The 13,990-nt window shown below is 39.4% G+C and overlaps 1 protein-coding gene across 1 annotated transcript in view; it reads right to left on the minus strand.

Moving 5' to 3' along the window:
- The window catches only part of FLT1 (fms related receptor tyrosine kinase 1), a 106,271-nt gene that overhangs the window by 84,488 nt on the left and 7,793 nt on the right, over positions 1 to 13,990 (minus strand). The window contains 2 exon segments of the mRNA XM_068672339.1: positions 6,688 to 6,908; positions 7,237 to 7,333. Coding sequence (XP_068528440.1) covers positions 6,688 to 6,908; positions 7,237 to 7,333 — 318 coding nt within the window.

The following is a 13,990-nucleotide window of genomic DNA, read 5'->3' on the forward strand; positions in this document are numbered from 1 at the left end:
TGAAATCCTTCTGCCCCTCAAATAACAACACTGCTTGCTTCTTTTTTCTTCTTTCCCGCCCATCATAGCCACTGGTAGTGGCTGCTGCTACATTTCCTCCCAATTCCTTCCTGAGGGGAGGTAAATGCCAACCTTCCTTGACCAGCTGGCTGGGAGCACATCTTGGATGACCTAACCTCCCACCCCAGCAGTCTCTGAGCCAGCTTCAGACACATTTGCGTTCAGAAAGCTCTACCCATAAAAGGAACATGGTGCATTGACCAGTCTTGAAGACCACATCCAAGTCACACATTCAGCTTCATTAGGATTGGGAATACAAGATCTAAGTGAGTTGACCTTCCTTTTTGAGGTTTCGTTCGTTTATTTGTTTTGCTTTAGAGTTGCTTGCAAGGGTAAGGAGGTGAAAGAGAGATTGCCAAAATGTTTGCATATGCCAAAGGTTGCTTTAAAAGTCACTTCAGAATATTTTTAAGTGTGCCTGGAATTAATGACTGTGTTCTGGTTTGACTGTGTTCCTTACAATATCTCTCACTTACAATCAACATGAAACCACAAAGAGCAGTCAAGAAATCAGAAAATCCGAAGGTCACTTGCTATATTGTTAAAGAACGTAAATAGCAGTTTTTTATTAAGCTGGTTGGCAGCCAGATACAAACTTGATAAGAGACTTAACACAAGCAATATTATGTCTGGTATCAGTAACCTGTCTAGGCTATTTATGGGTTTTGCACAAACAACTAAATTAGCCAACACTGAAATGTCAGATTCAGAAAAGATGGGGAGCCTCATGCTTTTTTTCTTCATGCTTCAGCTACTGTTCTTGCCTTTTTTTTTTTTTTTTTTTTTTTTTTTAATAACTTGAGCTATGTAAGTCAGAGTACTTATACATCTGCAGGAAAAAACCTATCTGCAGGGAAGTGTGAGCTTCTTGAAATCTCTGCAAATTTGTCCTATAAAGCTCTTCCAAAATACCTATACTTACACCCAGCTCGTCATTAATTAATTAATATATATATATATATATATATATATATATTTTTTTTTTCAGGCTAAAAGAGCCAAAACAGTCTTTTCCCCCCATGCACATGCACTAAAGTACAGATATGAACTTTGCTAAACCTAATGGGCCAATTGCCAAATTCCCCTTCCCTTTTCAGGGATTCACCCTGACTAATTGCAGTTATGCTGGCTAAATTCAAAAATTACTCAAGGAGAGCTTTGCATACTGAGAGTGGATCTCACCTCACACATCTAAAACACAGACATCCTTCTCTGAGCTATGTGGCCAAACTATTCGTGTAGGCACTGGAGAGCGGTGGATCTCCGGCATGAGATTCATCTGACCTGTTTTAGACATCTGTTTGATGGTAAGACGAATCATGCCCTAGGAAAAGCACATATTCAACCTGCTCACATGTAGATGTCTATGTTCCTTAAGAAAAAAAAAAAAAAAGTCCTATTTTGTATGCATGGAAGCACAACACCTTTCTACAACAAGGGCTTTTCCACTCTTGCCTCTTCTTATCCTGTGAAGTAATAATACTCTTTGAATACAAATGATTTCTAAATCTTGAAGGAAAAGAAGAGCTATAAATTAATAATACAGAAGCCAGGGAAAAAAATAAAAAGGAGCGGAATATTTTTTAACTGGAGCACATCCAGAGACAAAGCATTGCTAGCATAATTGTACAATGATTTCTAGGCAGGGTTTGTTTGTTTTCCTTTGAGGCTAGTTATACTATGCTATCACCGACGTAGGTCCACCACACGTTTAAAAAGTGGTTAAAGCTCTTAAGAAAAAATACTTTAACCAGGAAATTCACAGTGCAGTAATTACTGTGTTCAGTGAGTTGTCTCTAGAAAGGCTAACAGTCATTAGAAACACTTTTTTTGGCTGTATCCCTTCTTCAGGATGGGTCATCTTGGAAATGTATTTCCATTACAGTGGCAGCTATAATGCTTGGTGAGGAAACAGGACCTCAGAGAGCTGAGTGTGCAGCCTTTGATGTTGCCAAAGCTTCCATGCATACTCTGCTCACCACAGTGAAGTGCGATGTGAAGTCCATGTACACACAATGACACTACTCAAAAGTACAGCAATTATAGGTGATTTACGTCAGCAACTCTTAGAGGGCTCTGTTTTTTAACAGGAACCTCATTAGACAATAAAAATGTGTCCACATACTTGATACAGCTGTAACATAGTTTAATTCCAACTAGTTTCCTTTTCATAATAGAAGTGCTATCATACCAATGACTTTGTGAGTGTAAGCCAAAAAAGCACTGCTCATAGGTTAAAACTGTGCTAAAAGCAAAGACAGAGATTTAAAAGGCACAAGAGAAAGAGTTTCCTAGGCCTTGTCAGGTTCATCTGTTGGTACATCACATCTGAAGAAGAAGAAGAAAAAGAAGAAGAGAATCTTCTTTACCATTAGCTTTCAGCATATTTTGTCTTCCTACTGTTTTAATCAGATTTCTTTTGACTTTGAAGCTTCTTAGATCTTAGAGACCCTTTCAGGTAACTCTTTTAATGCCCTCCTTGTTCTGCAACATAGTACCTTTGATGTTTCAGGAGTCAGTTTATTCAAGCTAGACATTAAACCCATGTCAGTTCTGGGGCTGGATACAGCTAGCTGTCAACAACTGGACCTCCCAGGGAGACATCATACTTCTAGCACTTGCAGGATACAACTCCAGAGTTTGAAAGTGCACTTGAATCCCTGGATGTTTTGGCATTTCAAAAGCTTACATTTTGAAGCATTCAGTGATGCTAAAGCCCTTCATTTTGGACTGTCATTTTGGAGAAATGACATTTGGAGACATTTTCGTTTTGGAGAAAAAAAGGTACTTTTTCTCTCTTAAGTACAGAAAGAGAACAGACAACTGACTTAGCACAGAGGTCTGTTTTTAAACCAGAATGGTTTAAATGGTGCTCATTTGAAGTACCAGTAAATGCATCACTTTGTAACGAAAAGTGTGTGGTCAGAAGATATGCACCATGGGAGCGTGAGGAGAGACAAGGAGCAGAAGAACTACGGCTAAGCAATGGGCTAATACCTTACATCAAGTACAACTTCACTTGGAGAAAAATTCTCTGCTGCAGAAGAACTAAAACATTGTTCTTGTATATTAGTAGCTGAAAGCTATCTTCATCACAGGAAATAGCAACGTTTAAACTTGAATCAAAGTTTGTTTAAATTCCCACAAAAACCTAAGCTTGTTATATTAATGTAATTGAACTTATTTGCTTTTCTCTGTTGTACCATGGGAACAGGTGATCAAAGGCAAAGGAAGAAAGAGATGAGAATAGAGAATGAAGAGGACTGCACATTCTTGAAGAAATAAAATGAATGAGCTCCAGCAACTGGAAAAGGGTGTCTTGGAGCTACCGGAACAAAGGCAGACAAAAAGAAAAGCCTTAGGACTGTCCCTGGGGAAGTCTGTGTAGGTTTCAAAATACCCTGCTGATAATCTGGTGTTTCTTAAATGTCTTTATTCCATAATGATCTCTCTCCAAGCAGAAAATTCCCCATGTCTTACTCCAATGTATGCAGTCACTATTCATTACAAATCTGTCCATTTAACTTCCAGGCTGCAGTTGTGTAACAAAACAGTTCTGGGTCTGCGACAGTGGAGAAATTGGCAAAGAGGCATATGCTTCATCTCAGATTTTTCCCATGGCTCATGGTGGAAGTAAGGACATCAGTTTTCTTACAGCAAAGTCCAAGGCTCTTGAGAGAATTCATTTCCCTCACTTGATGTCTCAATTCCTGAGCTGTGTGTGGTCAAGAGTTGCTGCAGCACACTGCACACTCACTCCCCTGTGCAACTCAGTAGTGACCTCTCCAGCTGAAAGAAGGGTGGTGTCAGGACTAGCTCCTGAAAGAAAAGTCACCAGCCTGAAAGTTCTTGATCACCCAAACTCCACACTTCAGAAATGCTTTAAGTCATCCATAGGACCTTGGGATTTGCAGGCCCCTTCTCATCATCTTGCATCTTATTTTTGTCTGTAGAAGCTCACCTTCTAAATGCATGTTGTCATTTCTAAACCAAAGGACTTACTGGGTTTATTATTTCTTTATTTATTTAATTAATTTTATCCAGTTCATTTTCAGTATCACTCGAATTACGGAAACGAATATCATTTTTGAAACAATAAGTGATGACTTCCTGTACAAACAATATCAACTTTCCTGATTTGGATTCTGTGTTTGTAAATAGCAACTATTTGTTCTCATCTGCAGCATACTAAGACATGGGAAACAGGCACCTTGGTGATCCACATGGAGCTAATATGGGAAATGGACTGACACAACGTCCTGCCACAGGAAACAATACATAACTAGGAGGGACTCAAATTTTACAAATGTTTATTTCCTAAGCACCCAACAAATCCCTTTAAGATAAAACTAAACTCAAGAAAGTTAGTCTTGACAGAGCATTTTCTTATCCCCTTTTCACCCTGCTCAAACCAGGTAATCAAGTTTCCTGTGTTCACAGAAACATTGATCTATGTTAAGAGATTGCTTATGTATTTTCTTTCTGATGTTAGTGCTACACAGATCAGAAAGGATGAGTTTCAGTATTCTGAATCTTGTTTCTTTCCAATCTACTCAGCGTTTCTGCCTGAAGTTGTAAAGTTTTAAGGACCAATACACTTTTCTTCATCTCGGGACAGAGTGACAATTTGAACTGTCATTACATGAGCAGCTACATCACAGCCTCCCTTGTCATCATAAATAATCTAACGTAAGACTAGATTGCCAAATTTGTATGTGTACTTAGTAGGACACAATCAACATTAAGTGTTAAGAAATTGGCTTTCAATCAAAATGATTGTCAAATTGTGAAAATTAAGATTCTGAAGATGTCTAAGCTTGATACGGGATTATCCCTTTTTGGCAAGTAAGGTAGGATGAAGAACACAGTCTAAGCCTATTTCAACACCAACACTTTACATTTAGTAACTGTCCTCAAAAAATCAACATAACTAAGGCAGTCAGGCACATTACCTTATCTTTAACTGGTTTGGGGGAAGGTAGGGGTTGACCAAAAACTGTTCTATAATGACTTGTTTCTCTTTTGACATGTGAATTGGTCAGATCAGCTGATTCACATATATCTGATTACGGCTATCTTTCAGGTGCAAAGAAGCCACACACAGCTCAGGAGGCAGCGAATAGTTAGGAGGACCAGTTGTGTCTTCCATTTGTAATAATTCAGGATCCAGAAAAATTAACACTTCAATTAGAAAGGAGACCAAGGGAACATGAAGGAATCTCATATGATATATCCTAAAGTAGGTTTAGCAAAGAGGTTCTCAGTCAAGGTCACTATCATCCTTGCTCTTCTCATGTGGTGAACAGAGAGGACTGTGGGTAGATCTCAGCTAAAGATGTGGTCCAAGATGATAATTTCAAGAAGGTCCCAGGATGGGAAACTCAAAAAAAAAGTCATCCAAGCACATTGTATTTTTTCCTAGGCAGTGGTAAATGTTGATTGCTAAATTAATAACCTTCTCCTTTCATCACATTTCCTTGGATGCGCCTGTAGTTGGATATCCACAGGATTACAGGTAAATAGTTGGGTGAGGAAAATACTCTGTGGCATATTCCAGATGAAGCAAAGCTGGATGAACAGCATAAATTGTTCAATAATTCTCAGTAAGGCAACACAAATTATGGGGAGAGCTATCTTATTTTCTGTCACCGCAGTGAAAGGTCCACTTCATTCTGTTTTTCCATAGCACCAGTCCCACTCTTTGTGTCACAGAATGAAAACAAAGGCTAATTCACTCTGATGAGAACTCGTTAGAAGCACCAGACACATCATTTGGAAAAGTTCCAGTTGCACATTCTCTCTAACACAGGCTTCAAAAATCTGTGAATCCTGATACCTCACAGTAACCTATTAACTTTCTGCTGTAAAAATCAAGAAAAGCTATAATACAAGATTGAATGAAAAACCTAAAGGGTTTATAATTTCTTCCTTTATTATTGCTTCTGTTGAGCTGTTTTGAGAAGAATCTGATTGATATCCTGGAAGAAACAGGATCAGAAAGTAATTTCTGTTATAGCCTAACTGACCTAATTCCAGCATTTCCCATATATTGCACAATACTTGTTTGCTGAACACAATTTTGTATTTGGTTTGAATCCAATTATTCTAGATTTTTACAATTGGTGTAACATGAACTGCAGAGTACTTTTATGAATGTGACTTGCATGCAAATATTAATTTTCTACAGCACGAGAAAATTCAGTGATGTAGCAAGACAACTTTGGTGTCCGTCAGCTGTCTAGAAATGTAGTCTTACATGGACAGTTTAAAGTGGACATTGCACCAGAAAAATGGGTTTCATCAGTCATCACTGGGTTAAGTTATGATTTCTATAATACCTATTTCACAAATTCACTTGTAGTCTACTTCCATGTGGAGTTCGAGTTACTCCAGGGGACTGGTTGGTCTTTTTTTTTTTTTTTTTTTTAACAGAGAAAACAGTAGCATTTGCATCTGGAAGCTCTGAGAAAGCAGGTTTTATACATAAATTGGCAAATTATCAGGACATTTTCCAAGGATGAAAATATCATTCAAAACCCTGTATCTAACCACGGCTGATGTTCATTTTTATCCATTTTGCTGTACTGAAATGAAAGTACCAAGAAGTGTTAAAAAACACAATCTTACCATTAATAAATACGTAGACTGTAGATTCCTTCTTCTTTTTCGCTGCACTTGTTGGGTATTTGCAGCTATAGTTTCCAGTGTCACTTGCTTGAGTTCTGCTCAAGGTCAGGCTGCTGCAGGACTGCTTCCCATTCCTTCCACAGGCATACTTAATTACTTTCAGCCTTTTGCTGTCCTTACTTAGAGTTTCAGGCAAAGACCATGAATGAACCATTTCCCCCCTGCAAATACAGATAAGGAAGCAGAAACAATTATGTTGGGCTGCAATTATATAGCTCCAGTTCCCAAGCTTTCTTTTTTATTATATCAGGCTATTTCTGGGGCTCTCTTTTATCTTGTTTTCCAAAAACAACAACAGAAACAACAAAGAACTACTAAACAATTGCCATTGAAGTTCACTCCCCACCTTTCCCCACAACATAAGGTTTCATTTTTTTCTAATTTCAGTTACAAAAAAAAAAAAAAAAAGAGAGAGAGAGAGAAAAAAAAAGAAAGTATCAGGTGTATGAATTCCCAGCCAAATTATCAGAAGCCAGCTCAGCTGGTTACCTGCATGTGAGATTTAAAGTCTGGCCTGCTTGAACAACATGCTGTGTGCCATTTATGCTCAGCTCAGGAACTTTTAATTTTGATCCTGAACTAGATCCTAGAAAAACAAAGAAGAAAGTCGTTAACAATGACGAATCATCCAGCTCCCAATCCGCACACATTTATGATGTTATAATGGAAGAAGAAAGCAAAGCAAAGGCGTGCCTCCCCCCCCCCCCCCCCCCCACACACACACATAGAAATTTCCTCTAGGCAAAATCCTGCTGTCCTGACTCAGGACTCACATCCTTTCTAATGAGAATTACTGAATTACTCAGGAAAGAAAGAAGAAATAAAAGCTATGCAAGTTTTGATCAACAACATTGCTCTCAAGTTGTTTGCTGAGTGTACCGTGAAGCTCAGAACCTTGTGGCTGCACGCCTAGCCAGGGAAGTGTGTCTGCAGCACCGCTGCTGCATTTCCTTAGGAAGCACCACCATGGCAGCCGATTGAATTGGAAGGGCAAAAGTCAGACACAATCACAGCAAGAGCCACATATTGACCTCTGAGATACAGAACTCTCACTCAGAAAACTTCACTGCAAAACTGGAGCTGCTTTGGAAGAAGTCAAAGAGGATTCATGACTTTCCCTTCCTGACTGAAGCACTGTTAGCTACAGTGCCTCACTAGCTTCAGGCTTCCCTATGGTAAAGTGGCATCAAAAGGCAACTGGACAGCTCTGCAGTAAATTTTAAGTAAAAGTTCGAGGCACCCTCCAGACCAGACCCATTGCTTACTGGGGCCAACAAGGCCCCAGTCATGGCCAGACCATTCTGGTGTGATGGGTGACACCCTGGGCACCCAGGAGTCAGTATAATGCAGGGTGACTTAGGACATTTGAAACATCAGGGCAGGTTTCTCACAATGATGTGAAGGCATTTTTTAGGATGTCTACGAAAAAGCATCACAGTCAGAAGACTGGAGGACCACAGGACCTTTCCGTGCATTAAGCCAGCAAGTGCTAGAAAGGCATAATGTTTTATCTTTGCACCATTACGGGCTACGGCCAGAAAAGGTTTTGGGTCAAGCAGACAGAAAGGCATGCCTTAGAACAGAAACAGTCCTTGATCCCACTGCCCTCACACCAACAGCAAAGTGTTCCAGAAGAGAGGAACATAACAAGCAAATATTTTGAAACATTGAAAACCAGCTTAAGTCTAAAACTGCACCCCAAATGCAATTTGTGAAGATTTGAGTATTGTGAGAGAAGATCAAGGAGTGCCCCAGATCACTTTACTCCAAAAGAAAGTATTTCATTGTCAACATATGAGAGAAGCAGCATCGTGTACACAAGGGTACTGTAGATTTTCCCCTAGAACGCAGTCAAGCATAGTTTGAGCTTAGCTATTTTAAGCACTTCTAAGAGATCCCTACCACAGCTGAATATGAACAACTGTATGTACCAAACACAGTAGAAATCACTAATCCTGTGTGGCTGCTATGAATCACCTCTGGAAAGCCCTCTCTCTTTCATTGACTGTAGAAGAAACTTTGAGACACCACCTCTGGCTGAGGTGAGCAACTAAATTTTGAGTGTATAAAGTCTCCCAAGTCAATTAGTTACTCCAAATTCAGCAGCTTTCACCCAGCAGTATATGCATTTAAGGACATATCTGAAGATACATCTACTGCTGAATGTCAAAGCTTTGTCCTGAGATGTGAGCTTGTTCAGTCCAAGAAAGGCCTAGAAGCCAAGTCTACATGTTTGTAGAGAGATGTTAAAACTACGAAGACTTGGTACAAAAGGTAAGGAAGCACGGCCCTCATCTGCTCTTACTTAACGTTTTTGGAAGCGTCAGCTGTGCTCCATTTGTCAGTAAGTATTTCCTACTGTGTCTGTGGCTGTCATGCTGCTCCTGTATGTACTAACATCCATGCTTGTACAAAAGATTTAAAGCGTACATTTAAACATAGACATAAACTAAGTTATAGCTCACTTGAACAGGCTTCAAGGAAGAGCAAAACAAGTTCTCAGAACAAAGCGATTCTTTGAACTTCACCACAAATATTGCCAGAAACTGAATGGTGATACTGTACAAATAGACAGACTTCCTCTGTGATTTGTCTAGACAATCATACTTTTAACTAGAAATTATATATTCTTCCCGCTGCTAACAGGGGAGAAAAAAGGACACAGCAAATCTTTGAAGAACAATTTGTTATGTGATATATTCCAAGGATATGTTTTTCTCACCTGCCATTTAAGGATCTCAGCTCTGAAGTGTTGGGTCTCCCAAACAGCGCACTGTGCTTTTATGGGATGGCCTCTTGTAGATGCATACGGTCTATGAGCCTATTGAATTTCAGTTCTGTAATAACGTCCCTAAAGGTAAATACTGGGAACTTGAGATAAGACATTACAAGAGCTCAGACAGCTTCGGGCTCTTTGGTTGACAGGGTTTGCCAGTGCCCTCCAACTAAGCTACCCAACATGAAACGAGCACATTCCTTCATTTTCTTTATACTTCTCTTGTCATCCTAGCATCGGAAGCTGAGAAACTCTGAGCTGAGTGCTCGGTTTTGCTCAGCACCACCAGCAGCACCCTGCCCAGGAGAAAGCCAGCCAGGCACCAGCGTGACCATGCCTGACCCATGCTGGGAGCAGAAAACCAGCCCTGGGAATGTGGGCTGCTGTTGTGTCCAAAGTCTGCCAAAGGTGAAGGGCAAGAAAACATTATAAAGGTTACAGACTTCTCTCTTAGTAACTCTACGTTGATATAAGATGTTCACATGAAAATCTCAAGATTAAGATTCTGTATGCTTAAATTAAGCATACAGAACAAGAGAGCCTGGTAGTGTGCATGTCAGAAGACCTGCCTTAGAATTATTAAAATTGAATTAAAAGAAAAGAAAAAAAGAAAAAGAAAAAAAAAGACCTTTTCACCTCCGTCCTGTAGGCAAAAAAGAAAGTCAGATATGCTGGATAAATATTGAAGCTTTTGCCCTTTTACACGTATTACGTGTATCTAAAAGACACCACAGTATTTGTAAATATTATGGGTGGGATTTTAAGGAGTGCTTAGTGTTTGTCTAACTTTGCTCCCATTGATATAAGCCGGAATTTCACCATGGATTTCGAGTACATTTTAGACACAACTCCGGTATTTAATCATATTAATATTCAAGACCTCGCATCAGTGTTTTTGGCATGACATATCAGATTTGTTATACGTTCATTAATTTAGCTTTCCAATGACAAAAATCTGAAGTAAAAGATCTTATTTCTGGCCAATATTGGTGCTTTTGCAAGTATGCTAGACAGTATTTTTACCAGCAAAGATGCTAAGTCTGAAGTAAAATAGCTTTATTTGACATCCTATCTATTCATGGGTCATTAGCTCCCTTACATTTTTAAATGCTACAAAACTGATGCAGAGTACAAATGCGATGGAGTTTGACATGTTTACCGGAAAAGAAAAAGAAAGGAAAATAGCAAGGAAATTCCTACTGTCAATATTTAGAAGTGGGTTATACCTTCTCTGAACCTTCTCCAGGCATTTTACTTGATACTGTCGTTTCCGAAGGGTCATGGCTCAACAGGACATGTTCACTTATCATTATGCCTGTCACTAGGCGACCATCAGCAACCTACCCTCACACTGACCTACATTGGGGGGTGCAACTTCTTTTCGTGTGACAGCAAGAGAACTAATTAATCCTGATAACCGAGGAATCTCCTCCCATAGGGAAAAGCATGATTTTTTTTTGCGTATTCTATTTGTTTTGGAAGGCTTATTAGACACATGTGAAAGTCAGACAATAGGGTTGCTTAATTAATGAGCAAAATCAATTTAGACTGCAGAAGTTATTCTATTTAAAATGACTGAAGGACAAATAAATTTTTTTTTTAAGAAAGCAGTAGGAATAACCTTCAATTTGCAAAGGAACAAAAGAACAAACTTTCTTTAATTATTTTCTGCCTTGCAATAAAAGGCGGTGCTTTTGCTGAATTAAGTAAACAAATTTGAATTATTTGTTAACCAAAACCGCTGATTACAAGTAATTAAAATAAATAAATAAATAAAAAAGATAAAATAAATGAACCAGCATATGTTTTCCCAGTATGATGTGTGAGTTCATTTCTGCAGATAAAGTAACCATGCATATTTGATGTACCTTCCACTAAACCTTGGTTTCTCTTAAAAGGATATATCTACTGAACTCAAAATCAGGCCCATGTTCTGAATTATTACCTCTGTTCTGATTTTTCTAGCTTCTACTTTTGAATTTCCTTTCAAAACCTTAAATTTCTGCCATCCTTGGCTAAGAAACGTAAACCCAAAATCTAGCTCTATGTCTTAAAGAAAGATACTATATTAGAAGTTATTAGAAACTTCCTTGAGGTTAACACATTTGGTGGTCCTTAACTTCTTTTTCATAATTTGAGGCTAAGTGATTTTCCAGCCACTCCAGATATCCTGAACATGTTGACTAATCTTTTTTCACCTGCACCACGAGAGGTTAAGGAGAATGTTCAGTTTATCTTTGCAACTTCAGTGTATACAAGGAGTCTGACCTTCTGGGTTTAAAGTGCCATCTGTGGGCAATAAAGTTATCCATCAAGAAGTAATTGTTTCGGTCATTGTTGGGGTTGCACGTGTGTTGAAGCTTGTTAAACATAACTGATCCTTTGTAATTTTTACCAACAAATATAATTTCCTCCTTTCAAGCACATTCAGCAAAAATGTCTTTTGTATAGGACAGTCTCGAAGTAGAAAGGGAATGCACATGATTTCTTAATAGGGTCTTCACCTCTCTGTGCTCCTTAAAATGTGGGTCATTCAGTTCAAATGAAGCCCAGGACTTTACTCTTGCTTCTGAGCACTTCCTTGTGAGTCATCTCATTGAAGGGAATAGTGACACCCACACGTGTGCAACTAATAAGCAACCGCAGGGTCTGGCCAAAACGGTTAGGAGCATGGTAGTCACCCAGAGGGTTGACCTTCATTGTGCCCCAGTGAAAATGAGCTGACTGGTCTGAAGCACCTTAAGCAGAATACGGCCACCAGCTACCCTCATATGCAGAGAATAGGTTTACTCCATTTTGTAAAATTAGAGATAGTGGTAGTTTTCTTTATTTCAGGGTTCTTCATGAGATATTGTATTACCATCTCTTCTAAAGATACTTTAGTCCATTCACTTTTTTTTTTTTTTCAGCATTATGCCATATCACTCTATTAAAAGAAAAAAAAAAAAAGAAAGAAGAAAGGGAGAAAAAGGAACTTGTGGTGAACTCTGAGGAGCTATTTAAAGTTGTAATTTACATATGACCATAAGGAAAAGTATTGACCAACACTTCCTCCTAGTTTAATCAACATTGAAATTCCCATCAGCTTCAATAGTTGCATTTAGAAAGAAATAATTGCAAGAAAGTTTCCAGGCAGAATTCTATCAAAGTTTCAGTGGTGACTGGAAAAAAAAAATACTTTTTTGCCCCAAAATGTGGAAGTCCAGCCTGGTCCTTCCACAGGATGAGAGGGAGAAGACATTGCCCTGGATAATGAAGCTTTCTAATTCTGTGACTGTTGGTAGCTGGGAAGAAGCTACTTGTCCCTCCCCACGGCAGCAATAGCCCCCACCTTGTCTGCATTGCCTGGGTCTGGCTCCTGCACACAGAGGTAGAAGCACAGTATCCACTGCATATACTGAGAAGCAGCCTCCAAGAAAGACCCGCGGTGCCAAACCATGAGCCACCCTGAAGTTCAGAGCAGCATCCCCAGGTCTTTCAGGTGCCATCGAGGCCCCATTCTGAAAGAAGCCTCACAGCCCTTCATACACCTAATTTCACACCACGTCTCTGAAGCAAATCCAAACGCCACACCTACAGTTGGCAGAAGAGAAACCAGGACAGCTTATCTGCAAGGGAGCATGGAGGTATGCTTGTGACACAAGCCTCAAACAGAACTTTTCAGGCCATGGGGACTGGGAAGGGTTAAGAGACATGGGTCCATGGGCCATACAGTGGCTTTGTCCCTGTTTCCTGTTTGCTCTGTTGCAAAGAGAGGATCAGCGTGTGCTGGCAAACAGAAACACACTGCGGGCAGAAGAAATAGCTCAAGCTGTCTCACTTCTCAACAGATCCATCACTGGCACATGCCTCCGCTGTGACTGAAATGTGTTCTCAGTGCTTTCAAGATCAAGAAAGTTGTTAAAAGCTGTTTACTAATGAAATATGCACTGATTCATAAAAATCATCAATCTGTTGATTCATCCCTTTCAGGACCAGAAGGGACATTCAGATTATCCAGCATGATGTTCTGCACAACACACACAGTGTTTTCTGAATTGAATACTTCAGAGTGACGAATCTCAACTATAATTTAGGAATTTAAAGTACCACTTAGATGTAACATCCAGACAAGAAAACGTATAGGTTAATGGATGAAAGAACTGGGATACTTCATGATACTGCATTGTAACAGAGTCTGAAAAGCAGAAGGTTTATCACTGTAGACTTGTGCAGGCTAAAATGCCCTGACCCTGACTCCATACCCTGGAATTAAAAGAGACAGCAGGGCAAATGGACACGTTACTGACCAAGAAATGTCTTCACAGGTACAGAAAGTTGTGTGTGTCTAGTTTTTCAGACAGTGTCCTTCCCCGCTCAGTTCTGGATCTCAGAGCAAGTGATAAGAGTTTATTTACTGCATGTATACACTTACTGTGCACAAATGTGTAAACACGCTGATACAGGATTAGATGTTATAGAGGCAAA

The sequence above is a fragment of the Anas acuta genome, chromosome 1 (genome assembly GCF_963932015.1).
Source record: "Anas acuta chromosome 1, bAnaAcu1.1, whole genome shotgun sequence".
Lineage (NCBI taxonomy): Eukaryota > Metazoa > Chordata > Aves > Anseriformes > Anatidae > Anas > Anas acuta.